This window comes from Plodia interpunctella, chromosome 21, assembly GCF_027563975.2.
Source record: "Plodia interpunctella isolate USDA-ARS_2022_Savannah chromosome 21, ilPloInte3.2, whole genome shotgun sequence".
Taxonomy (NCBI): Eukaryota; Metazoa; Arthropoda; class Insecta; order Lepidoptera; family Pyralidae; genus Plodia; species Plodia interpunctella.
The window spans coordinates 7739469-7767379 of record NC_071314.1 but is presented as its reverse complement, the minus strand read 5'-3'; the positions used below and the strand labels follow the sequence as shown (position 1 = coordinate 7767379).

Below are 27911 nucleotides of genomic sequence, written 5' to 3'. Positions count from 1 at the left end.
GAAAAAGAATTCGTAATTCACCCTTTCAATTCTTTTTCCATTGTTTGATGAAGATCATTACAGATTATGAAGATTGGTTCAAATTTCGACGACCTCGGTGGCTCAGTGGTAAAGTGCTTGCCTCTGAACCGAGAGGTCCCGGGTTCGACCCCCGGTCGGGTCATGATGGAAAATGATCTTTTTCTGATTGGCCCGGGTCTTGGATGTTTATCTATATATGTTCATAAAATATATTATCGTTGAGTTAGTATCCCATAACACAAGTCTAGAACTTACTTTGGGGCTAGCTCAATCTGTGTAATTTATCCTAATATATTTATTAATTTGGCAAAATTAATATTGTCCTTATTTTTAATGTTGCTAAAATGCTGTGCTGTCCGCTGATTGGTTGTTAATATAGAGTACCAAGTACCTCTGTCTACAGAGGGCGCTAACAAAGAAAGGAATAATAAAGTGTAAGAATTTTCCGTGACGTGAACTGGCGGGTCGAAGGACGCATGCGATCAGACGTAATGCCATTCGTTCTTGACCCAGATAAAATGTTATTGAAAACCCAAGTCACGGGCTACCGGCCGAGTTTCATTACCCTTAGTTATAGCTACCTTGTCTTCCTTTGGCTAATACCATTATTTGGTTCCTATTGATATTAAAATTTAAGTTTGTTTCAAATTACGCCAAAACGATTAAACAGACTACGATGAAATTTGGTTAGACTTCGACTAAAATATGTGGTACTATTCTACCTGAGCTGTGCCAATATGATAGTTTACTACTAGGTAAATAAGGTGCATTAACTATCAATTACGCTACGCTTTAGCGTAATTGATTAACATATTTGTTATTTTCTATTGCTGAATAGACATTGACTAAATTATACGGCCCAAGATAAATACCTTCCAGATTTTTCCTGTGATATCATTTTCTGACCACCTGAGCCTGAATCATCACATTTGATTATAACGTGCAATGTAATTAACTCTATTATCACTTGATATGATACCGAACCGACTCGTGATAAAACTCATCGTTTAATAGTAAAGCAAAAATTCTAGAATTTGCATATTTTCTACAACAAACCTATTTATATTCTTCATCATCAATATCAATTTCAGCCTCATATATTTATATTTGTTATCTCATATATTTGTTAAACCAGATTATGAGGCGTGTGGTTCCGCCCTAGAATAGGACCACTCCATGTCTTGTACAGGTAACTAAGGGATAAGCCCTCACATCTGATAGACAACAACATAACTATGTAAGCGGCAGCCGATCGTAAAAAAGGCATATCGTATCTTTTGGTCCAAGTCACACAAAATTTTGTTTGTTTTTTTTAATAGCCTGTTTATGTGTCCCACTGCTGGGCAAAGGCCTCCCGTTTCAGCTTCCACAACTCTCGATTCAATGCGGTTTCGCGCCATTCTGGCAAGAGTCGATGGATGTCTCATTCTCGTCCTGCCTCTCCGCCGCCGGCCCTCTGGTTCCAGCACAATGTTTGCCTTTGCCCGTACATAGATATATATTTATTTTTTGATTATATATATGTATGATAAGAAACAGTAGGACTCTCTGACACAAGCATTTGCTTACTAGAGGGTCCTTGCAATGTATGTATATTTAACACTTATGAATAGAATGTATGCAAATATTTTATTTGCAGTCTGTTTTAAAATCTTCGACCTGGACCGGGACGGCGTGTTAAACAAGAAGGAACTCATAGACATGGTCGGGATCCTGTGCACCGTCGCGAACGAGTCCCTGAAGCAGCAGGGCTCCAGGGCTTCGACCCCGGACGGGGACTCCGACGGGGAGAAGGGCTTCGACCCCGAGGTCATCCTGGGGCACTTGAAGGAGAAGCTTATCTCTGTCAGCAGGGATGGGAAGCCGGTGTTTCAGCTGGGACCTGGGTCGGAGCAGGAAGACATCGTTATTATTAAACAGGTTCGATCTTCCTCTACTTGATTTCCCACTCAATTTTATATCCTGTGCCAATATTATTTCACATTGCAACAAACTGCAGAAAACTGAATTCGTGCCATAGCGATAACAAAGGGTTGAGATTGGTTTTCATAACCTGGTTTTACTCGACTTCCCAACTATAAACAGCACGAAATATAATGTTTGTTTGCGTATATGGGTTAATTGTTGTATCACTTATCAAACTATCCCTAACAGGACCAACCTCAAACGGAAACCATAATTGCGTCAGACACAGCCCTGGCCCTAGAAGATTTCCTGATCTGGAGCGTGGAAGCAGCTGATGCTCTGGTGACGCCGTTCTTAGACCTGGTGTTCGAAGTGTGCCACATCGTACTAGGGCTACGGCCGCAGTGCAGACATCGGGAGAGAGACATCGGTGAGTCCTGAAACGCGCTAGCGAGATTTTCTCGACAGTATATATAGGTCAAAGAAGTGATGGTGATGCTTTTCAAGCTGGTGTTTGAATAAGTCTAGTATCAGTTTTCAATTCAGAAACAAACAATAAAACTTAAAGATATAATAAAAACTTTTTCTTTGTAAAAAAAATGAGATTAGACGCCGATAGTTTTAATTTGGCTGAAAATCACGATTCCATAAAGGGTTTTCTCAGCTCACAAATGTTTTTTTCCACAATAGATAGGGCTTGCGAATGTCGCAATTTATACATAATTTTTAGCAGAACTCCGCCATTGAGACTTCAGTAATTATAATCAAAATAATTATATATTGTTAGAACAAACATATCATTGAAGGTGTTCTAAATTAAACATGTTTGATTTGCGCTTTGTGTTAATTCCACGATGCTGATTGTGTGTGTTACGTCAGTCGGTGAGATAATAGCGGTTGAGTTATGGCTTGTTAATTTATGGAAATTACATTCCGACTTAGACGGAAATGTATGCGTTGTTACTTTTACTTGTAGCAGGCCCTGAATAAGGAATCGATGTGGAACAAATAATGTTTCTAATGGATATAAATAAAATAATAAAATAAAAAGCCTTTTATTTCTGCCATTACAAGATATAAGGTAGGCATGAAAATAACATCAAATCAAATTCAATAAAAAAAAAAGCAAACAAAGTCAGTTGATGTATGGATATACATGGTGTTTTTGCAAATAAAATATCTTTTATCTTTAACTTTTTCCGTCACTCCCGCCTGGGCCGGGCAGTATGGGCAAACCCAAAAATTATTGTCTTGATGTTGTCGCGGAGGATATGCGTTCCGATGGTCAGACTATTAAGGATGCCAAGAACCGTGCGAAGTGGAGAAGAAAAAATAGGAAAACAGACGCTTTACGGCTGAAGAAGTGACCGTGAAAACGCTCAGATGAGTGAGTGTAGATAGATACAATAATATCCATTGTTATATCCTATTAATATTATAAATGCAAAAGTTTGTGATGATGTATGTTTGTTACTCTATCACGCAAAATTTATTAGACCGATTGTTATGAAATTTGGTACACGGATAGAATATAACCTGGAATAACACATAGGGTACTTTTTATCCCGAAATTCCCACGGGAGCGAAGCCCCGGAGCACAGCTAGTAATAAATAAATCATTGTAAAAAAAAGGAGTGTACCCAATTATGTCATCTTACTATACCTGTTTTGATTGGTTTATTTATTTGCAGTCCTCGGCTGGCTGCGTCGCGAGGTCCAACGCGGGTACTCCGTGGGCCAGTTCTGGTACCTGGTGGGGGCCGAGTGGTGGGGCAACTGGCTGGCCTACACCGCGGCCGGCTCCGAGGCCTGCTGCCGAAGCCAGCCGCGGCTGGACGAGGCCATCGTCTGCGATGAGAGCTTCACGAGCAACTCCACAGGTAAATACATACATTTGTTTATATATCATAACGTCAAAGTGGGCCAGTCTGGCATCTGGTAGGGCAACTGACTGGGCCACGCCGCTGTCGCTCCGAAGCCTGCTGCGACTAGATGTGGTGGCTATTATCTGTGATGATGGCTTCACTAGTGACTCCATGGGTGAGTCCTGAAACGCGCCATAGAGATTTTCTCGTCAGGATATATAAGTCACAGACCATAGAGCCATAGCGTATGGACATGAACATAGCGGCGTCACAGCCCCTAATGAACACGACCGGAAATATGTGAAAATGCGAGAAAGAGACAGTTCTTCGTATAGTACTATTTCTCACGACATTAATGTAATGTCTGTCGATGATACTTTTTTCATACTTTTCACATTCAGCGGTGTCAGTGACTGAGTCGATGGGATCGCTGCTGTGGCGGGACACGGGGTCGGTGGGGTCGGCCAGCAGCAGCGGCGTCAGCAGCGCGCACCACCAGCGCCACAACCACCCGGGGCCTGTCGACAACAAGCGGCTGCTGGCGCCGGACACCGCGCAGGTAAACCGTCGCTAAATAAAAAACAATCTGTCAAAATCTGACACCAGTGTTAGTATTTCATTCGAAAATTAGAATTACACCATGAATCCATTTTCTCGTATTCTTTCTTTTTTCCCAGACCAGCATGGATACGCGATATGTAAATATCGTGAGAAAATTTGACGACCTCGGTGGCGCAGTGGTAAAGTTCTTGTCTCTGAACCGAGAGGTCCCGGGTTCGGTCCTCGGTCGGGTCATGATGGAAAATGATCTTTTTCTGATTGGCCCGGGTCTTGGATGTTTATCTATATATGTATTTGTTATAAAATATAGAATCGTTGAGTTAGTATCCCATAACACAAGTCTGGAACTTACTTTGGGGCTATCTCAATCTGTGTGATTTGTCCTAAGATATTAAAAAAAAATTACCGTGTTTATCATAAAATAAACGCAACATCAGTGAAAACGACACGATTTACTTTCTACTACGATACGAACAATCAACAATATATATATAATCAACAATAGAGCGTTTCCTACAATAAAATGCTATTTTTATAATAATTACGTAACAACTTGTATTATTTCATACCAATTACTTGAACGTTATTTAATATCTACTCATTCTCATGAAATAAAATGTATTTACTATAACAATGCGATATGAACTTTTTACATATGCCGTAGGTACATATACTTTTAAAAAATACATTTAACTGACATGTTCGAAATACGATTTTGGCCTCATAGACGTGTCGAATGCAACATGGTTTCTCTGATTACTATAAAAGAAAAAACAAAAAAAAATACATTTTTTCCCACCCAAATGTCATTTTTATATAATAACTTTTTTAAATTAGAAATCAAAAGTTCGCTTTATGCGAATGAATATTTTTAGCAAAAGCTAATTCGTTCGTCTGTTTGTCGGTCAGGTCCGCACGCTGACGGGCGAGGGCGGGCACCTGCGGCGCGACGTGCCGCTGTCGCAGAGCCTGGACTTCGAGCTGCTCCCCGACGCGCTGTGGCGCGCTGCGGCCAACTGGTACGGCGGCCCCGACCCGCTGCCCAGACAGGTCAGTCAGTACACACACTTGAGCTGCTACCCGACGCGCTGTGGCGCGCTGCGGCCAACTGGTACGGCGGCCCCGACCCGCTGCCCAGACAGGTCAGTCAGTACACACACTTGAGCTGCTCCCCGACGCGCTGTGGCGCGCTGCGGCCAACTGGTACGGCGGCCCCGACCCGCTGCCCAGACAGGTCAGTCAGTACACACACTTGAGCTGCTACCCGACGCGCTGTGGCGCGCTGCGGCCAACTGGTACGGCGGCCCCGACCCGCTGCCCAGACAGGTCAGTCAGTACACACACTTGAGCTGCTACCCGACGCGCTGTGGCGCGCTGCGGCCAACTGGTACGGCGGCCCCGACCCGCTGCCCAGACAGGTCAGTCAGTACACACACTTGAGCTGCTACCCGACGCGCTGTGGCGCGCTGCGGCCAACTGGTACGGCGGCCCCGACCCGCTGCCCAGACAGGTCAGTCAGTACACACACTTGAGCTGCTCCCCGACGCGCTGTGGCGCGCTGCGGCCAACTGGTACGGCGGCCCCGACCCGCTGCCCAGACAGGTCAGTCAGTACACACACTTGAGCTGCTCCCCGACGCGCTGTGGCGCGCTGCGGCCAACTGGTACGGCGGCCCCGACCCGCTGCCCAGACAGGTCAGTCAGTACACACACTTGAGCTGCTCCCCGACGCGCTGTGGCGCGCTGCGGCCAACTGGTACGGCGGCCCCGACCCGCTGCCCAGACAGGTCAGTCAGTACACACACTTGAGCTGCTCCCCGACGCGCTGTGGCGCGCTGCGGCCAACTGGTACGGCGGCCCCGACCCGCTGCCCAGACAGGTCAGTCAGTACACACACTTGAGCTGCTCCCCGACGCGCTGTGGCGCGCTGCGGCCAACTGGTACGGCGGCCCCGACCCGCTGCCCAGACAGGTCAGTCAGTACACACACTTGAGCTGCTCCCCGACGCGCTGTGGCGCGCTGCGGCCAACTGGTACGGCGGCCCCGACCCGCTGCCCAGACAGGTCAGTCAGTACACACACTTGAGCTGCTACCCGACGCGCTGTGGCGCGCTGCGGCCAACTGGTACGGCGGCCCCGACCCGCTGCCCAGACAGGTCAGTCAGTACACACACTTGAGCTGCTACCCGACGCGCTGTGGCGCGCTGCGGCCAACTGGTACGGCGGCCCCGACCCGCTGCCCAGACAGGTCAGTCAGTACACACACTTGAGCTGCTACCCGACGCGCTGTGGCGCGCTGCGGCCAACTGGTACGGCGGCCCCGACCCGCTGCCCAGACAGGTCAGTCAGTACACACACTTGAGCTGCTACCCGACGCGCTGTGGCGCGCTGCGGCCAACTGGTACGGCGGCCCCGACCCGCTGCCCAGACAGGTCAGTCAGTACACACACTTGAGCTGCTACCCGACGCGCTGTGGCGCGCTGCGGCCAACTGGTACGGCGGCCCCGACCCGCTGCCCAGACAGGTCAGTCAGTACACACACTTGAGCTGCTACCCGACGCGCTGTGGCGCGCTGCGGCCAACTGGTACGGCGGCCCCGACCCGCTGGCCAGACAGGTCAGTCAGTACACACACTTGAGCTGCTACCCGACGCGCTGTGGCGCGCTGCGGCCAACTGGTACGGCGGCCCCGACCCGCTGGCCAGACAGGTCAGTCAGTACACACACTTGAGCTGCTACCAGAGTACTCTCAGTACTTATTTATACTGTAGACACAAAAAACTATTAACTCCCATTCGCGTAAAAAAGAAAGATATGTGCTTATTACAACGAGCAACGAGACAGAGCGCTACCTCTCCCTCATTACGTGCCCAGCCCAATCTGCACTTCGTATGAGATTAGCCTGATTGGGCCGGGAAGTTGTATGTAAATCTTCAATCTCATTTGGTCACACTCGTCCGTTGCACACACCCATTATCTGAGCAAACCAGTGCTGACTTGATGTCATCAAGGGTGACAGTGACCTGACAACTAATAATACCGAACACTATGAAAAGTTGAAAAGAAAATGTAAGAAATCGGACCCTGAGATTCGTGACTTTATAGCTAAAGAATTAACTCAGACTTAATAGAACATTGTTATACACTTTCTTTCTAATTTTACTTGATCATCAATCAAAATTTCCACGCATGAAAATCATACTTATATTAAAGTCGATAATATTAACTTCTAGGTGATTCGTCCGCCAAATTCAGACGTGGAGTTGGAATTGTATCCATTGCAGTTGAAAATATATAGACATGTGTCCAATACACAGAGTGAGTATATAAAAGAAACAAAACTCTTGTAGCTGATATATATATATATATATTCTTTATTTAAACTTCTTAAATTACTGTTTTAATTATTTGTAAATATCAATGTGGTACAAAGGGCGGACTTAATACTGTTTTTAGCATGTATTTATGTACCAGTCAACCTTTGTGAAAAACTGAAAGATTATTTTGATATAGTAGCTCGATATATAACGTAGCTATTTCCTTAGGTATATAGTTCGACTTCGGTGGTGCAGTGGTAAAGTGCTTGCCTCTGAACCCAGAGGTCCCGGGTTCAATCCCCGGTCGGGTCATGATAGAAAATGATATTTTTCTGATTGGTCGAGTCTTGGATGTTTATCTGTATATGTATTTGTTATAAAATATAGTATCGTTGAGTCAGTATCCCATAACACAAGTCTAGAACTTATTTTGGGGCTAGCTCAATCTGTGTGATTTGTCAGTATTAATTAATTTATTATTTATTTATTTATAGTGTTTCATAATTGTGTTTGTTTTTTTAATTCATATTTATTCATTGTTAATACTTAGAGAACTAATAAACCGAACGGCGACCCAAACATTTCACTGACTACGTCCTCACATGGCGACCCTGTCAGTGTCGCTGCGTCGTCGGCATTGGGTTAACCCACCGTCTATATACCCTACTTATTCATTATGATTACAAATACGCAAGTTTTTATAACATACCTACCTATATATTAACGGGAACGTTTCAACGACATTGCAGTCGCCGTGGTAAGCTATATTGATATAAGAAAAGGTTGCGCCAAGTCCTGCTAATATATATGTAGTTAGATATTAAAATCAATCAATCAAAATACGCAAAATTAAAAAAAAAGTTTCATAGGATCTGAACGACAGTCGGTTCAGTGGACCTTGGGTAGAATATGACGTGGCTTATCACAAGCACATTTGATGAAATGTCAACAAGAGCATTCTGCGCAGGGGCTCCCACAGTGGCGGGTGTGGCGGGTGTGGGGGGCGCGGGGGGCGCGGGGGCGCCGCTGTACAGCAGCGTGGCGCGCGCGCCCGCCGCGCCCGACACACAGCTGGCCTACACCGCCGCCTTCTCCCGCCTCGCCACCGTCAGGCAGGTCTGTAACACTTTTTTTTTACATAAATGAATGACATCCCTACTATTGGGTAAACCAGCTCCAACCCTCAACCTCTAGTTTTATATATAAGCTTGATTAGAAGACCGCCGGACGTGACTGACGGCGCAAATTCAGGGCCAACTACGATAGGCTGCTATTTATGTATCCGGAACTGGCCAATAATTCTAGAATATTTAAAAAGTAATTACAACATTTGAAAATAGAACTCTTCGGCTAGAGAATAAATATTTTTCATGTCCCTGTCATTTGTTTTTTTCAATTGGCGCCAATTTTGAAAATAGCTTGTCTTCATTGCCATGGATTTAACTCGTGAACATTTTCGCGCGATGATTTATTATGATTTTCGGCGTGGATTAACTCAAAAACAGTGCATCGAACAACTGATTTTAACTTTTGGAGATGAAGCACCATCGAAAACCACTGTGTATTATTGGTTTAAGGAATTTCAACGTGGACGGTCTATGCTCACGGATGAAATTAAGGAGGGTCGTCCTAAATCGGTAGTGGTACAACAAAATATTGATGCTGTGCGACAATTAGTAATGCAAGATCGTCATGTTACATACCGCGAGATAGAGGCGTCTCTGGGCATTAGTATGACGAGTATACACGCGATATTACACGAACATTTAATTGTTAAAAAAATTTGTTCGCGTTGGATTCCGCACAACTTGAGCGTAGATCAAAAACAGGGTCGTGTCGACTGGTGTAAGAAAATGATAAAAAAATACAACCGTGGCACGTCAAAAGCTGTTTATAATATCTACACAGGTGACGAAACCTGGATCTATGCTTATGACCCTGAAACTAAACAGCAGTCAACGGTGTGGGTCTTTCAAGATGAACCGAATCCAACAAAAGTTGTTCGTGCGAGAAGCACTTTAAAGCAAATGGTCGCTTGTTTTTTTGGTATCAACGGACATGTAGCTACAGTGCCACTAGAGAATAGTAGGACGGTTAATTCTGAATGGTACACCACCATTTGTTTGCCAGAAGTCTTTGAAAAAATACGAAAGAACAACCCACAACGCAGAATCATACTTCATCACGACAATGCTAGCTGCCACAAGTCGGCTGAAACAAATAATTTTTTGGAGGGTCAAAAGATTGAATTGACGGGTCATCCGCCGTACAGCCCCGACCTGGCACCCAATGATTTTTATTTATTTCCAAACATTAAAAATAAATTACGTGGTCAACGTTTTTCGAGCCGCGAAGAGGCCGTTGATGCGTTCAAAACACACGTTTTGGACATACCTCAATCAGAATGGAAAAAGTGCTTTGAAAATTGGTTTCATCGTATGCAGAAGTGCATAGATCATCGCGGAGAATACTTCGAGAAACAATAAAACCATATGTAATAATATATGTTTGTTTAATTTTGTTATTCCGGATACATAAATAGCAGCCCTCGTATATATTTTTCTCCTCCATAGCCGTTTTGTCTGTCTTATGATGATATGATTTTAATTTATGTTACTCGCCTAGTTATAAAAAAGAAACGTTTTTATGCGCAGTAGCGACACCTACTTTGTAAAGTGCTATTGCCATTTGACATTGGACATGTAATTTGGTATCAACTACATTAATACCAAATTTTAAAAAATCGCCCAATCGTTTAGACATGAAGAAGTATCAAATATACTCGCAAACTTTTGCCTTTATAATATTAGTGGGAAGTGGGATAATAATTGGCATGTTGATCATACAGGGTTACTGGTATCTAACGCATAACCTTCCAAAGAAGGTTAAGATAAGGTACATAGAGACTGACATCTTTTGTTCTACGACTTTTGTCTAAACGTAATAAATACAACAATTTTCCTTTTTTTAGTTTTAATGTTATTTATATAAAACGTTACTTCTAAAAATTCAAATTCAAAATTTAAATCATTTATTCAGAAATTAGACCTTCACAGGTCAATTTTTATATTTATAGTTATTTCTCACAAGCTACAAACTACTGGCATCTATGTTCGATTCCGCTACATAACGCTACTGTACTGTCTCGTGTTGCTTGGCTATTGCATAGAGTTAACATGTGTAGATTCGCAAATTTGATTGTATTTTTTTTATATGAAAAAAAAAAGATCGAGTCACGAAAAGTCGTAGAATAAAAGATGCTTGTTTTGAAGTACCCAAGTAGTCTTTAGGAGGTTTTGCGTTTGATACCAGTAACCCTGTATAATTAGAGTGTGTCTTGCAGGTTTGCGAGTTCCTGTGCGCGGCGCTGGGCCTGGCCCGCGAGGACATGCGGCTGTGGGTGATGGGCGCCAGCCCGGAGCTGCTGGAGGACGAGCGGCCGACGCTGCAGGCGCTGCAGCTGCTCAGCCACAGCCGGCTGCTGCTCGAGGTGCGCAACGCCGACCTCACCTGGCCCGAGGAGATCACCGCGCTCAGGTACACTAGTTTTTACCCACAACTTCGTTTGTGAGTAAAAATCCGTTTCCCATGGGATTTTCAGGAAATCCCTTCTTATAGTGCTCCCCTACACTGTCCTAAGAACCTACACACCAAATTTCAGCTTTCTACGTCCAGTAGTTTCGGCTGTGCTTTGTCTGTCAGTCAGTCAGTTACGCAAGAGTTTTATATATATAGATAGATTGAAGATTACAGCGAAACCTATAAGAATTATATAAATTGTACATAACCCTCTTCACGCGACTCAACCCGCACTTGGTTTTTAATCAGTTAATATCTTAGGATGTTAAATTGTAAGTTTTGATGATCAGTTTGGAGGGCGGCGGGTCTCGCGCGAGCGAGCGCCGCGAGACGCTGACCACGGCCGACATGCCGGGGGCCACGGGGCTCCACAACCTCGGCAACACGTGCTTCATGAACGCTGCGCTGCAAGCCGTGAGTCTCATATTTAATGCTAGCTGTTGCCCGCACTCCCGCGATTGTCTACGTTTAAACTAGAATCGTTGTCTACCTGTTCAAACTCAAATCATTTATTCAGAGTGCCTGAGTGACAGAGAAAAAGTGCTTTCACAGGCACTTTTTCACGTCAACTTTTATATTAAATAGTTATTTCTCACGAGCTACAAACTACTGGCATTTCGGAACGACCACTGCTGAGAAGAAATGCTGAAAGAAACTCATTTGAACAGTGTTGGTCCCAATTATGCCAGAAGAGCTTACCATTATTGTTTTTTTCAATTTTTTTTTTCTAATAATATATCAAAGTATATATTGTACATAGTCATAAAGTATATGAAAACAGGTTATGATTGTGATCCGAGTGCTGATTAAAAAATATATATATATCGATGTGAAACACAATACACATACACACAACACACTATCTGGGAACGCGCACGGGCATTGGTAAATAATCAATGGTAGGTCACATAATAAAATCTGTAATCTGTAATAAGTAGACTTGACTTTACCTTCAGCTTTACCTGAAGATTACTATTTAAGGAGAATCGCAAAGATTCATCGAGACTTGGCCAATTTTTTTACATGTTAAAAAAAATATATGAAGGATAAAAAAATGAATAAAACATCTAATGATAAAATTTCTCAACTAGTGGGAATCGAACTCAGTCTGCGCAGCGCTTTTACCACTGAGCTATTGAGGCCGATAACTTCGGCGTCACAGCTAAGACTTATGAGCACCTTGGAAATGCAGAGGGTGTGGGGTTCGATTTGAGTCCACAATTTTTTCATCTAAATAAAATTTAAAATTTACCAAAAAGCATGTGTTATATGTGTAAAACAATATAAAGGGAGTTGAACTATCAATTGTTTACCTCAGTTGTGGAACACTAGTGTTCTACGGCGATACTTCAATAGCGGTATGCATCTTTACGAAGTGAACACGACCAACCCGCTCGGCACTAAGGGGGCGCTAGCCTTGCGATTCGGCGAACTGTGCAAAGAGGTATGTAATTCTATTAAATTTAACTTGAAATGTTAATGTAACATGTAATTTTAAATGGCATTCATATTGGATCACTAGCGTGTTAAGATTTTCGATCAATAATTACGTGATGATGTTAGAGAGAGATAGATGGGTTTGTCTGGTTATCCTCGGGTGTCAAGGGCGTAGGGGTGTGAAAGATATCGGGATGATTTGAATGATTTTCAGCAAGCTGCAACTAGTAGAGGGAGCACAACAGGAGACTAGAATAAGAAAAGTCAACTACAAAGTATTTAAATTATATTGTTTCGTTTGTAAATTGGCTGGTTGCCATATGTCAGTAGGTGCAGGCTTGTATGACAGTGGGTACAAGTGACGTCACAATGGCTTTCATTATACTTTAATGTGAACAAAATAATAGTATGTATAAAATAGTTCGAGCAATGCACAAACACACTAGGCAGTATAAACCGATCGTCGACTAGGTGTGGTCGCTGGGCGCGCGGTCGGTGGCGCCGCTGCGCATGCGCTGGTGCGTATCGCGTCACGCGCGCGCGCTGGCGGGCGGCGGACAGCACGACGCGCAGGAGCTGCTGGCCTGGCTGCTGGACGCGCTGCACGAGGACCTCAACCGCGCCGGCGCCGCGCACCGCCTCCACGCGCCCGACTCCGCCGGCAGGCCCGACCAGGTCATCCTATCTTTGTTATTCAATTTGGTACACGATTAGAATATGACCTGAAATTACACATAGGGTACTTTTATCCCGAAATTCCAACGGGAGCGAAGCCCCGGGACACAGCTAGTTATTAATAGAAAGGTCAAAACATACTCTAAGCTAAAATATATTTTGTTTCTTTCTGTCAATATTAATAAAATAAATATTAATAACAGGATAATTATTTTCTATCCGTCTTTAAAATAATTAATCTGTACTGTGGTAATTTAAATTTTATGAATGATTTTGGAAATTATTATTTCCTCAAGACGCTTGACGGATGACAGCGCGGCCGCAGCGGTCGACACGCTCTGCGAACCACCGATTAATCAGACAACTTGCGGAGGCGGAGTCTAGTAATGAACATAGTTTTATATATAAAAACATTTGAAGTTTTTTATATACTAGATGTTGCCCGGGGCTTCGCTGTCGTGGGAATTTTGAGATAAAATAAAGCCTATAGCAATCTTGGATAATGTACCTTTCTAATAGAGAAATAATTTTTGAAATCGGTTCGGTAGTTTCGGAGATTATCCGCCTCAAACATACAAAGCTCATAAACGCTTACCTCTTTATAATAATTTATTCTTTATTTCGCTGTAAGACGGCCGAAAATAAATAAATAAACCTCACCAGGTGGTAGCCGCTGAGGCCTGGGAACAATACACAGCGAGGAACCAGTCGATTATTACTGATTTGTTCTACGGCCAGCTAAAGTCCAAAGTGAGATGTGACACGTGCGGACACGAGTCTGTGCGGTTCGACGCGTTCAACATGCTCAGCTTGCCGCTGCCGATGGAGTGTTACGTGCGGTTTGAAGTCAGAGGTAGCTATATATATATATGAATGAATGATTTGTTAAGACATTTGCTCAAATATCATCATGACGGAATACTACACTGGAGGTCCCGAATTCGAACCACGGTCAGGTCAATATGAAAAAGATCATTTTTCATCTTGACCTGACCGTGGTTCAAATTGACCTGGGTCTTTGATGTTTATATATATATATATTATTGAGTTAGTGGTTTTTCGTTGTTGACAATACCAAGTTGTATTAATTTTTTGTTGAAAGTGTGTTCTTTCTTCTTGAGAATATATATCTTAAGAGAACTAATTTAATAATTATTAAATGTAATACTAGGATTAGCTATTATTATTGGAATAGAATACCAAAAATATAGAAAGACTATAATAAAAACTTAATCTTGTTACAGTAATGCTTCTGGACGGATCCGTTCCGGTGAAATACGGCGTGCGAGTCAACTCGGAGGGCACTTATCTAGAACTGAAGAAGAAGCTTAGCGAACTGTGCGGACTGCCGGAAGAGTCGTGAGTAGCTAGTAGTTTGTAGCTTTGACAGAAACATTATAATTTAAGTTGACGTGCAAATATGTCCTGGGCCTAATTTCGAAATAGATGCTTTGACTTTAACTTTGTCCAATTGAATATATATCAGGACAAATTACACAAATTGAGCTAGCCCCAAAGTAAGTTCGAGACTTGTGTTATGGGATACTAACTCAACGACTATACATTATAACAAATACATATATAGATAAACATCCAAGACCCGGGCCAATCAGAAAAAGATCATTTTCCATCATAACCCGACCGGGGATCGAACCCGACACCTCTCGGTTCAGGGGCAAGCACTTTACCACTGCGCCGCCGAGGTCGTCAATAAAAAAAATTCGGCGTGAAAAATAACACTATCTAATCAAATGTTGTATGTGGCATAATTTGTAATCTATTACCTATTTTTTTTATTTTTTGCCAATAAATAAAACAAATAGTAAAAATGTCTTTGTGGCGCTAGTGTGCGGGAGAATCTGTTACATTCTTTTCTCGGTGTACAGTCGAGGCCAGATAAACCAAACCCATTTATAATAGTGCATAACTTAAAGTTTATCTGCTTCCGACTGTATAGTCAACAGCACATTGACCTATCCAATATCATTGCAAACTCGTCGCTATCAGTGGCGTGGCGTGAAAAAAAAATAAAGGTAAAGCCGGACCAAAAACACGGATAACGCGTAAATTTCTCATATCCGTACTACGACCTATGTGAAGACAAAAAACAATAAAAGCAAACAAACCTTTACAGAAACACTACGCACAATACACTCTTGGCAAGTAAAATTTCACTATTTTCGATTTTTTAGGTTTCACAATCAAACACAACACAAATCACAACAAATAAATTAGCATAAAATATCCTGTGCATTGCAAATGCGCGCGTTAACTAATGAGTGTGACTGATTTTGACAGGACGCTAGGCAGAATCGCTCTGATTGGCTAATAGTTGCCAAGCCAATCAAATCCTTAATAAAAGATTGGGAGGCGACTTGAGATCGGGTTATAGGTCGCCGTATATCGACGATTGGTTCTATGTAGTGGTATTAAGCATGTGTGTGTGAATTTCATTCATCCTAATTCTTAAAATTCCCAAAAACATAGGCGTGACCGAGGCGCGATAGCAAAATCTTGTGTGCGTTTGCGCGATTTCAAATGCATTGCGTATTTAGTATTACGATATTAAAGAATGTCTTTAGAAAGCGCGCAATGTATAATGGCTCACGATAAAATTGTCGTTTTATGGGCTCGTTTTTAATATTACTAAGGTAGGTAATGCCATCGTTCGTCGGCTTACATACCTATAGTAACTAGTAAGGATTTTTCTAAGAGCAGACCGCGGGCGTAAGCTATTATTGTTAATAATAAATATATATATATTAGAATCTCTCAAGGTAAGCCGGCAGGAATCGTGTTGTACGGAGGCTTCGCCACTGGTCGCTATTACTGCGTCACAGAGGTTCATGCGGTTGATGATGGTAACTTGATGTGCCGTGTCTGTGGAGCGAGAGTAGCACATGGTTCCGACACAAATCGGCATCGCGTGGTTTTAGTGGGTTCGAGTCCCGCTTACCTGTCCGGCTTCCCGTGGCCGAATGGACGACGGTCTTTCCACACGTTAAAAAGGGCAACTGATAGAGAAAAAATACTTCTTTTTCTTCCGAACGCACATGAAAGGAAACGAGTCTGCGCGCTACAGTAACTTAATATGATGTTGACTGTACAAAACGAAGCGGTGGTGGTGTAATGGTTAAGCCTGTGTATCAAAAGGTCTCAGGTTCGTATCCTACTCGTGCCATATGAGTTTGTATACCAATCTGACTCATATATTGTTGTCATAGACCACCACTCGCTTCCGGTGAAGGAAAACATCGTGAGGAAACCTGCACACTGGTTGACAGTTTAATTCTCCAGTGCGTATGTGACTACCTGCCACTAGATGGGGGTAAGTCGTAAAAGTCATGACAGATGCCTTTAGGCGACTATAATAAAATCTGGCAATAGCAGCAATCTGTTAGCAATAGCAGTTAGTGCACACTCGATATGATGTTCGTTTGCAAGGATGCTGCTGGTGGAGCTGTCGGGCGCGACGCTGGGCCGCGTGCTGGAGGACGGCGCGCGGGTGGCGGGCGCGGGCGCCGCCGACCTCTGCGTGTACGAGACTCCGCCGCGCGACGCCCACCGCGCGGACGCGGACGCGGACGCGGCCGCGGACGAACACGCGCACAACGGTGAATATTGCTGGGCTAGCTCGTGTCTGCAGCTTGGTTGACCTTGAGTTGTCAAGACGAGGGTTTAAGCTAGATATTTCGTTTATAACCCTTTTTTCGTGAAATTGTACATTGTTATCCTTCGTCTTATAAAACAAAGTGACATGTCCTCAAAAACTACTCCACGTATTTTCACCCATAGGGTGATTCGACCGCTGCGGCCGCGCTGTCATTACGATCCGTCAATTTTCTTGAGGATGGAATCATTTCCAAAATCAATCATTCATAAAAACTAATGCTTGTCTTTGTTAAAATTTTAAAAATTATAATGACATTATCGGCCGCTACGATCGAAACGCTCTGCGATACCACCCAATAGATATTCCTGTGAAATGTTTATATGTGTTTACCAGAGCGAAGCCGGGAGAGGCTAGTCATACAGATAAATGAATACAGTGTTGTGTGTAGGCTGGTGTGGGCCGGAGCCGGACGAGGAGGTGAGTGCGCCCCGCGCCGCCAATACTTCCTCACTCTGCATGCCCGCACTCTTCTGCTTCAAGGTTAGCTACGCCACACACACATCTCACACACTTCACCACTCGTCCATACTGTTAGGTCCGGTTAACAAAATACTGTTTTATTAATTAGAACTCAATTTGTCTCCTATCAGCTCCGTTGAAGCTAATTTTCGTAACCATATGCGATATAATACTTTATTGCAACATTTAGTACCAATATTATAACTGGATATTTAATAATAAATAAAAGCAAAGACGGACTTATAGCCAATTTCCAATAAAATGTTGAAAGGAAAGAGAAATATTTTTTTTATCGTACTTGTCCGTAACCAGTTTTGAACGAGGATTCATTCAGAATCGGTTTGGATCGAATATATATATTTTGAAATAGTATAAAAATAACTCGCAATTTTAGACGATGATGCAATATTCAAGGAAAAGGGAATTATAACTAATATGTAAAACAGTAATCGACTATTTAGTCGATTACTGTTTTACAATACAGTATTATACATAAAACTAACATAATTTAAAACATTTTACAACGGTGTTTTTACTAACGTGTGTTGTAAATATGTATAAAATATAGTGTTGTCCCAGAAGAAATGTGTTTCAGGTATTTTAGTCCGTAGCTAGACGTGTTAATAGGTAGAAGTAGACAGCATCCAACTAGAGAGCTTTAGAATCGTAATGATCGCCCCAGCAGTCTGAGGCAGGTGATGTTAATCTTTTAACATACCTATAGATAGTGGCTTTCACATGTCGTTTCAAAAAGATTTTTTCTAGATACTAGCCTTTTCCCTTCCATTATAAGTTGCCACGTTTTTGTTATCTTCCAGTTATAAGTAACAGTTCTGGGCGAATAATGTATTTAGCTGTGTTTTAACTTTGAAAATCGCTTTGTACTACGTCTCACGTTTACGTCCAGCAAAAGGTTTGTGTAAATCAGGACACAGCTAGTGTTCCGCTGTTTCGCAGGAATTTTGGAATTCTAGATGGCCTTTATGTGGCTATTATATACTTCTGTATATAAATTTCCGTACATCTAGAGATATAGATAAATAGGATCCGTGGTTCGGAACATTATCGCACTTAAACTTATAAATTATTTAGCTTTTTTTATAAGAACAGGTTTCAATAGGTTCATAGATTCAATCGTATAGCTAGCTAGCATCGTGTCGCTGTGCTATGTCGCCTGTCTATTATATGTCGTAATATTCCATGACGTGTGTATTATATATGTTTTTGTTGGATTTGCTTCTCTATTTTATAGCTAGCTCTTCCTCTGCTGGAGTAATTGTATTCATGTCATATATGTATGCTAGAAAAGTATGCAAATGAATTAAAAATATACATTTTTTTAACTAAACAATAAGTTGCGACATGGCTATAATGTGAGCAGTTTTTATTTAAATTATAATAAGAAGAAATATATACTTTGAAAATATGTATTTAGGATTAATTTATATGACACAAATGTAATAAAATACAGCTGTTTCATAGACTATTTCTATCACTTTATTAATAAAAATGTTAATTAGGCGCGGAATAGTCATTGGCTCGGTTCAATGTCAAAAAAGAGATGGACAAAATAAATAAGAACTATTCCAAATGTGATCAGAGTATAACATTTTTGTTAATACTCCTACTTCATTTTATATACTTCAGTTTATACGTTCATTTTTAGCATAAGACAGATGCAGAGGTATGAGGAAGTATTGTTTGAATAGTTGAATTAATAGTAAACGGAATAGTGTAGTTGAGTACAGACCGGTTGTGATTGTCAATCTCATTTCTCTTGTGTCTTTTCTATCTTTACATTTTATTTTTTGCCTGTTTTCTGTGAGTGTTGTTTCAAATATTTCTAAATTAATTATCAATTGTTTGATGTCTGTTTCAAATTAGATAATCTAAGTCAATTACAATTTTAAAGTTGTATTAGCATCTTAAATTTTTATTGTGCGTGTGTGTGCTATATTCTTCCGCCAAAAGTCGCGATATTGAGCGAATTTTGCGACGTGGAATCCCTTTATTTACGATATAATATAATTAGTACATCTTAATTCAATAGAGATATCTTCACGCCAGACTGCAGCACTAGAATAAATATCGGATTTTTACATTTGACAGTGTCAAATGTCCTATGCACATTGGTAACGGATGGTTTGCAATGGTGCCGCCATCTGCTTTGTGTAATCTCTATTATTCATAAAATCTTTGACATTTTTATACGGCAATGTACAAAAAAAGACAAGAAAGATTATTTACTATTATTTATATGTTTAATCTTAATACTAGACAAAGGAATTGTCAAAGTCCCAATCTACATATTAATCGATCGTCAATTTCAGCGGTCGCGATCGGAAATTCTTATGTCGCAGAGTCCGCCCACCGCCTTCTACGCGCAGTACACGGACAACCCGGGCAAAAGTCAGACGTTACCCAAAGACCTTCGGCGGACTGTCAGCAACTCGCCTACTCTTAGTGTCAAGTCTCTGAACGTGAAGCCGACCAGCCCAGGGCTGAAAGTCAAGTTTGGCTCGTCCCCGTCCAATATGTGCAGGATGAACGAAGAAACTGCTCTCGGCCCTACCAACGGCAAGATTCAGTACTTGGTGGCGGTACATAGGTATTTTTCCAGTATTTTTTAACGAATTGCAACTTTGTTATAGTTTAACATTAAGGTTGCGGTTAGCGGAGATGTGGTCATTAGAAAAAATATAAAAACTGCTTTTCTTATTAGACTTTCTTTCGTGTTTACGAATTCTGTATATAAACATCCTAAAAACGTGTCTGTGATTTAATACTACATGGATTAAAGTCGCCAGAAGCTTTTCAGAACAACAAAAACTTTTTCAGGAAGCAATGCCGCGCGGACGCCTACTTTCTGCCGTCACAAAGATGTAAGCCAGCATTATTCGGAGTACCAATATTGGTGCCACTGCGGGAAGGCATGAGCGGAAGAGAAATATATGCTTTAGTTTGGACGCAGGTAATTATTTATTTTCAATTATTCTCGTCTTCGGAAGTAGTAAGTTAATATTAATTTGTATTTGATTTTGTGTATATTTTAGGTAGCGAGGTTGCTAAGCGCCAGGCCGCCGTCTCACGATCAGTCAAACCATGCAACAGATTGGTGAGTACGATCTATTGTATGTTATGAGTGCATGTTTCTTTTGCTTGGGATATTTACGATAAAAACTAACATGGTTACAACAAGAAAATTGAAGGAAATCGAATATTTTTATGAGGCACCATTTTTCAAATACAAATTCAAATCATTTATTCAGAAATTAGACCTTCATATATAGTTGTTGTAATTTGCACTTGTAAGAAATTGCTATATTAAATAGCAATTTCTCACAAGCTGCAAACTACTTTATTGTTACATTGACGTTTTTACTTTCAATCTTCTTCTTGTAGACTGTGAGAGACCATTATCCAACCCGTTAATTTCTGCATATTTTCCATACTTTGGCATCTCACGAGGGCAATGGTGATGATGACGATTGTTCCAGTGACGACAGCCTGGGCTACGAGTTCCCATTCACGCTGCGACTGGTGAGCGCAGCGGGCGGCGGCGCGTGGTGCGGCGCGTGCGGCTGGCCCGCGCTCTGCCGCGGCTGCGCTCTGCCGACCTCGGCCGAGTCGCTCGTCACCAGCGGTGAGTTTACTTTAGACGATGACGACATATTCGCCAGTCATTTTTTTCGTAACGTCGACAGTAAGAAGGCTTACTGTCATATACCGATTGGCATGAATCAACCCTAGAAAATTCTTGTAATTATATCCTTTGACTTGATTCTGTTACTGAAGCTGCCATTTTGTTTATGTAATGCTGGAAAATAAATTCTAGAGATTCATGGTCTCCATATTTAGAGGTTTGGACTTTGTATTTATTTTTGTCGACGATATGCTAATTTCTTCAAGAGCGAAGGCAAAAATCTCAAACAGTTGAAAATCGTATTCCGATGAAATAAGATCTGAATATTGAGATAAGAATCTCGAATATTAGAAGTTTTAATCAAGAGGCTGTATAATTTTATGTACCAGGCCCCACTTCGCGCGTTCGGAAAAGGCCAAGCGTGATCAAAGCTGAAGAAACCTTAGTTCGACCAGACTCGCCCATAGACGCCGCGTGCGAGTCTCCCGCGGCCCGGGTTAAGCTGCAGCGGCAGGCCAGCACCCGCCACCAGGCTTACCACGAGGTCAGTTTATACATGCACTAGCTGTACATCGCGCCTTCACTCTGGATTCACATGGATGTAGCTATCGTACGCAGAAATAATTCAAAAATTGCTAAGATTAATGTTAAATTTTATATTAGTATTTGTTATTCCAGGTTGTATTTTACGTTTATACAAAAATTATCGACATCTAAATTCATTCAAATATTCTCACAAGTTTTCACTTTTATAATAGACAAGATTAACCCGGCGTTAAAATTTCGGAACTGTTTTTGACACATGTTTTTACCAACAGGAGCACACAGAGAACGGAGAATTGAAATACCTAGATCTGAGTGCGATACGCAACTGGCGCAAGGTGATGGTGGCCATCGACTGGGATCCCACCGCGTTGCATCTCAGATACCAGTCCACCAGGGAGAAGGTAGGACGATATGTTCTTTGTGACATTTTATACTTTTTTAAGTGCCTAGTTATTTGGAATCTGGTTCAGGAAAAGACAATTCTGAGGATTGTTTTTGTTCGGTATAACCGAACACCTATGACGGCGGCCGATTGGTCGACGCTCTATTACTCAATTTTACTTACTTTTAGTGCACATTTGCAACTCCACGGAGCGGGTGAATTCTTTTAATTGTTTCGTGTAAATAAAGTGAAGTGCTTTACACCGGCCTTTACTCTCAACATTAACATCCAACAACACCTCACTCCCCGGACAGTTTGTTTATCATTTTGTATGAATATCGTGCCATAGTCTTTAATAGCCTAATACTTACTGTATATCCACTTGATATAATGATGACGGCACACACAGTCGTGGCGCGCGCACGCGTCGCTGCCGCAGAGCGCGGCGGCAGAGGCGGCGCGCGCGCTGGCGCTGGCGCAGTGTCTGCGCGCGTTCACGAGCTCCGAGCGTCTCGACGCGCGCTACGCGTGCGCGCGCTGCCGCAGCGCGCAGCCCGCCACCAAGAAGCTGCAGATCTGGCGGCTGCCGGCTGTATTGGTGCTGTCTCTATTTTTTTATTTGTTAAAACGATACATTTATAAAATTACATTATAATTAAATTTAATCTAATTGGACAGTCTATTCAGGCAAACACAGCATGCATTAATATAAACCGAAATAGTGACTCCGACAAATACTTATATGAACAACAACAAGACAAAACCTTTAAATAAAACAAAACTTGGTTGAGAAACATTTGCGGAAAATTCTTTTTGTTACTGTTATTATTAAAGATATGTCTATATACGGCCTTACAGACTGCGTCTGCGCCGAGTTGCTGCGAAAATTCGGCTCTGAATTTACCACCTGACTGATGTCAATTCTTTGAGATTGCTATAGTTGCCTTTCAGCTACCAAGATGCCTTGGATTGAAAAATCTCTGTATACCGAATCCACCAAAGTCTGACAAACTGTTCATAGATTGTGTGTATTAAAATATAATATTAAAAAAATATATACGACAATAAAACTCATCCGTTCCCTATTCTAATTTCGTATTTTTATTACAGCAAAATTATTTTTGTTTGTTTCAAATAACTTCCTTGCGCTCAGCAGAATACAAATAAACTAGAAAGAAAATTTAATTTCAATCCTGATTTGGATTTTCTCAAATGGGTTCTCATTTGTCTAATTCACATTTCAGATAATCCATCTGAAACGTTTTCAATACGTGAACAACAAATGGATCAAATCGCAGAAAGTCGTAAACTTTCCATTCACGGACTTCGATCCTACGGACTACCTCGCCTCAGTGCCCCAGGAAACCATACTCAGGCACATGGAGATCAACAACATCTCCAGGAGGCGGGAGTCCATTATGGACATAAATGATCATATATCTGAGAGTGACAGTGATGAGGAAGGCGTGAACGAAGCGCCGGTGACGGCGAGGAAGGTGAATCCAAAGGTATGATGTTTCAACGTTTTTCCGTTCACAGTCCGTTTTTCTTCATTGCTGATTTAATTTCGTTGTTGATGTTAAATTCTAATTCTAAGTTTTTACGGTACTCTGAATAGTTACTGTGAAATTATAAATAAATAATCGTGTTGGAATTCTTTAATTTGTCTTGTGGTGTACAAGTTCTCGTTCGTGTTCCTTTGAGCAAAAGAAAAACAAAATGTGCCAGCTGCTACTTCATAAGTCAATCAGGGTAAAGGAATCTTAAAAGCTCAAAAGAAATATTTAATCTCAATTAGATCAATAAGCCCGCCATACAACTACGTGACCTTCAAATCTCGTTATTCCGGGTCCTGTTTGCTTCCAAAGAGGATTACGTGATACTGTAAAAATTCTTCTTTTAAAACATAATAAAAAATCGTTTCTTTTAGATTTGGGTAGGTATCATTCTCAAATCTAGAAAAAAAAACACAAGAAACTGTTGTATGTTGCTATCAAGTGTCAAATGTCATCGGATGAATAAACAATGTGCTAATGACGGCTGTTTATTTCATTGGTTTCAATGTTAACTACTTCTTTTTCTCTTTAGGCGCGATTTGTCCAATTCACCTAATTCGCGATTGGTCCAATTCACGCAACGTTATTCCATTGGATCAATCGCGAATTGGATCAACCGCGAATTGGAATTTTTTGGGAACTGTTGACCAATCGCGCTTAAAGGTTTTCATTGATTGAATGTAAACGTCTCATCAGACTGAGAGGCGGAAACGTGAGTCCATGGAAGTCCGCGCGCGGGAGCGCCTGGAGTCCACGTCGCTGGCCGCCGCGCCCGTCACCGCCGACAACCTGCAGGACCACCACCAGCATCGCCTGCTGCCCGGCTACGACCCGCTGCAGCTGCAGTACAGGCTCTGTGCGGTCGTGGTCAGTACTATACGATACAAACATTATTTATTGCACAAATTAATTAATGTATAATCACACATAGCATGACATCACATAGCGTAAGCAATTTCTCCCATTGTGCCTAATATTAGACTCGATAATAATTAAATGTTTATATTAGAGATGCGTCCAAATTTGATTTTAATAAAAAATAATCTGAAATGGATACATAGTTGATAAAAGTATTGCGGTGTCAGTCGCACAGCGGACAGATGAGCGGGGGACACTACGTGGCGTACGCGCGGAACCCGTGCGGCGCCTGGCTGTGCTACAACGACAGCTCGTGCCGGGAGCTCAGCGTGGCGCCCGGCGCGCCGCCGCCCGTGGACCCCGCCGCCGCCTATCTGCTGTTCTACGAGCGCCGGGGGCTCGACGGCGACCGCTATCTGCCCGACGTGGCCGGGAAGGCGCCGCTGAGGGAGGCCGACGAGGACCCGGACGATAATGATCTTAAAAAGATGTGTGTTGTTATGTAATCGGTTGGGGTTTGTCTGCGATGGCAAAATAATGTAATTAAAAATCCGTTCTGACAGACTGTAGATTGGAGGCGTTCCTGTGAGAATAGTAATAAATTGTAAATCTATTTGTTAACACATAACTGATGAAACAAACAAAATTTCACTATTTAATGTTGAATCGAGCAGCTTTCTATTGTCAATTCAATAGTATTTCCACAATATAAAATGAATTTAATTAAAAAATGTTCCAATCGAATATGGTCTTGTCACAAAGATTGATTATAAATAGTTCTAATGTGTTTTATTATAAATATAAAATAACTCATTAGCTAACAACAGACAGACTCTGCCGCTATTTAAATGTAGATAATTTGTTTTTTATTAATTTAATTCTTATATTTTATTGAACTTTGTTGCTATGCATTCCCGTGTAATGTATATGTTATTATATCATTTGTAGGTTATTATTAATTGATTTAAATCCATTTTAAATCATGTTTTATAGCGATGTTTGTATCTTAATCACTGGGACACTTCGGCGTAACAGATCTCACAAAATAAAATAACCGACATTGTAAAACATGCTATTTATTAATAAATAAAATCAATATTGCAATATAAAAAATTATATAATTTATTATATCTTATACATTACAAATCGAAATATACTAAATGCAAATGTCACTTTGACAGTGACAGTTATTTTTTTGCCCTGGCAACTAAAATGTCGGTGTCCCAGTACTAGGGTCTTGCGGGGCAATAACACCTGGAAATGTTGGTTATACGAATTTGCAGGGCTGTTGGTGGACGCTAGGATAGGAATCACTATTAGGGGGAACCAGTGCGATGGCTGCGATTCTTTAAACGTCATTTTATTACTTTTTAATAAAAAAAATATTTGTTGTCTTTGATCTTTATTTTCGCAGAATATTGTAAAAATGTTTTATGTTAGAAAAGCAAATAATCTAATAACTGTAATGGAAGAAAAATAAGTATAATAAATAATATGTCTAAGTACGACACAGTTGTACTGCATTTTTAATACTATGTACTGACAATTATCGTTACTCAAATACCTAATAATGCATTTGAGTATATTAGACTGCTAATATAATTTGTCACATCTTGAAGTTAGTTTTTTTGTTTCAATAAATCATATATTGTGATGTAACAACACATTTTATAATATCGCTTATTTATACAAAAGTCGATCGCACGCCTTGATTCGTATCGAGACTGATGTGATGTAATATAACTGTATTGTGCTATATATTTACTCATTGATCTATTTTGTATTTAACTATAGTTATAGCAGCGATGCCCAGGATACTTTGCGCCGACAGAACGGGCTATTTTTAGTGAATTTACGTTAAATTTGCTCAAAAGGACGCGAAATATCCTCGGCTTCCGTTAATATATTCTTGTAAGCTGCACTGCGCAGAGTTAGATAATTATATGTTATCCAAATAAGTAGAATTTAACAACGATATTTTAGAGCATCGGCTCGATGTGAATAAATGTGAATGGAGTCCACGCGTTTAGCATTCCCGTAAAGTATATATTCGTCTCAATTTGGATGATGCTGTTAGTAAAGTGAATGACATCCATAAGAATATAATAAAAATATTTTTTGTTAATACCACAAAAATAATGTATGTGATTTGTTTGTGTTGTCGTAACAGTATAACAATAACAAATAACTTGAAATATATATTACGTATACTTTTCGGCGTTATGAAGCTGATTATTTAATTAGATATATTTATTCACTCATATCTGTGTCACTCTCTTTATTATCGGTATATCTCTAATCGGGAGATCACGCCACACATCGCGAATGGACTGGCACTATCGATACTGATCGTGCAGCGGGCACAATGACGCAATGCTTGATCTTAGTGAGAACTTGTGTAAGTATTAGAGCATAATGTTAGGTGATATGTTGCTGATATTATATACCCACACAACGCTTTGATGCATCTATATTTATTAGACTTCAAAATTGAAGTACTCGCTTCAGAATTGAAGTTCTCACTTCAATATTGAAGTTGAACACCTTGGTGTGGTAAGGTGGAAGGCAGGAAGATGTATCCACATCATATATTTAGTGTGTATGTATATTTTTTTACGTTGTAACCATGGATGTGTCGTGCCATCGATTTTATCTTCTATACCCTATGCCAAAGCTATGTTGAAATGAAATTCTAAATCGTTATTCTTTTGTGGTACCATAAAGCAATTAATTTAAAAATTTGAGTGCGGACGCGGATATATGATTTCATTCCACTCATGGTACCGCCACTTCTTTCGCTATCCTACCGTTGTTAGGCCAAGCCGAGTGATAATATTTTCATTATGTTAGACTTCAATTTAATTTCTAATTGTTATTCCACGTTAAGTATTGAATATCCCTGTGCAATAAATTTTTATATGTATACTTTGTTTTATTATATCTCACTAGCCACGGGAACATTATTAAGTCAAGTCAGATGCCTTTAGGCCGCTTGAAGAACATCTGACACACACTCAATATGATGATGATTATGTACCTATATGCGAAATTTCATAAAGATTTAGTAGATAAAGCGTGAAGAGGTAACAAACTTACTTTCGCATATATAATATTCGTCACGAGTGTGTTATTGCTAACAATGGTGTCAGATTAAAGTCAAGGCACCTGACATGACTTTTACTACTTACCGCCATCTAGTGGCAGGTAGTCGCATACACACTAGTGAACTAAACTGTCCGTCAGTGTGCAAGTTTCCTCACGATGTTTTCCTTCACCGGAAGCAAATGGTGGTCTATGAAAACTATGAGTAAGATTGATATACAAACTCATATAGCACGAGTAGGATACGAACCTGAGACCTTTCAATCATTACCACCACCGCTTTCATATATAATATTAATTGGGATTAGTCGACTGTTACACTATAAACTGGTTTT

At 41.2% G+C, this 27911-nt stretch overlaps 1 protein-coding gene across 4 annotated transcripts in view; it reads left to right on the top strand.

Annotated features, from left to right (window-relative positions):
• Usp32 (Ubiquitin specific protease 32) overlaps positions 1 to 27397 on the top strand; it is a 37043-nt gene extending 9646 nt beyond the window's left edge. Inside the window, exons 5-29 of one of the 4 annotated variants that reach the window (XM_053761542.2) lie at positions 1661 to 1941; positions 2176 to 2356; positions 3618 to 3806; positions 4193 to 4350; positions 5262 to 5402; positions 7583 to 7667; positions 8634 to 8782; positions 11010 to 11203; positions 11536 to 11659; positions 12564 to 12689; positions 13154 to 13357; positions 14021 to 14210; positions 14602 to 14716; positions 16802 to 16971; positions 17419 to 17447; positions 19850 to 20097; positions 20328 to 20460; positions 20543 to 20604; positions 20987 to 21132; positions 21522 to 21676; positions 21951 to 22079; positions 22470 to 22658; positions 23305 to 23568; positions 24313 to 24483; positions 24702 to 27397. In XM_053761542.2, the coding sequence (XP_053617517.1) occupies positions 1661 to 1941; positions 2176 to 2356; positions 3618 to 3806; positions 4193 to 4350; positions 5262 to 5402; positions 7583 to 7667; positions 8634 to 8782; positions 11010 to 11203; positions 11536 to 11659; positions 12564 to 12689; positions 13154 to 13357; positions 14021 to 14210; positions 14602 to 14716; positions 16802 to 16971; positions 17419 to 17447; positions 19850 to 20097; positions 20328 to 20460; positions 20543 to 20604; positions 20987 to 21132; positions 21522 to 21676; positions 21951 to 22079; positions 22470 to 22658; positions 23305 to 23568; positions 24313 to 24483; positions 24702 to 24980 (4112 nt within the window). In that variant the 3' untranslated portion in view covers positions 24981 to 27397. Of the gene's footprint in view, positions 1 to 1660; positions 1942 to 2175; positions 2357 to 3617; positions 3807 to 4192; positions 4351 to 5261; positions 5403 to 7582; positions 7668 to 8633; positions 8783 to 11009; positions 11204 to 11535; positions 11660 to 12563; positions 12690 to 13153; positions 13358 to 14020; positions 14211 to 14601; positions 14717 to 16801; positions 16972 to 17418; positions 17511 to 19819; positions 20098 to 20327; positions 20461 to 20542; positions 20605 to 20986; positions 21133 to 21521; positions 21677 to 21950; positions 22080 to 22469; positions 22659 to 23304; positions 23569 to 24312; positions 24484 to 24701 lie in introns of all 4 variants that reach the window. The other 3 variants (XM_053761541.2, XM_053761540.2, XM_053761539.2) reach the window with 3 other exon arrangements.
• Positions 27398 to 27911: the final 514 nt, after the last annotated feature.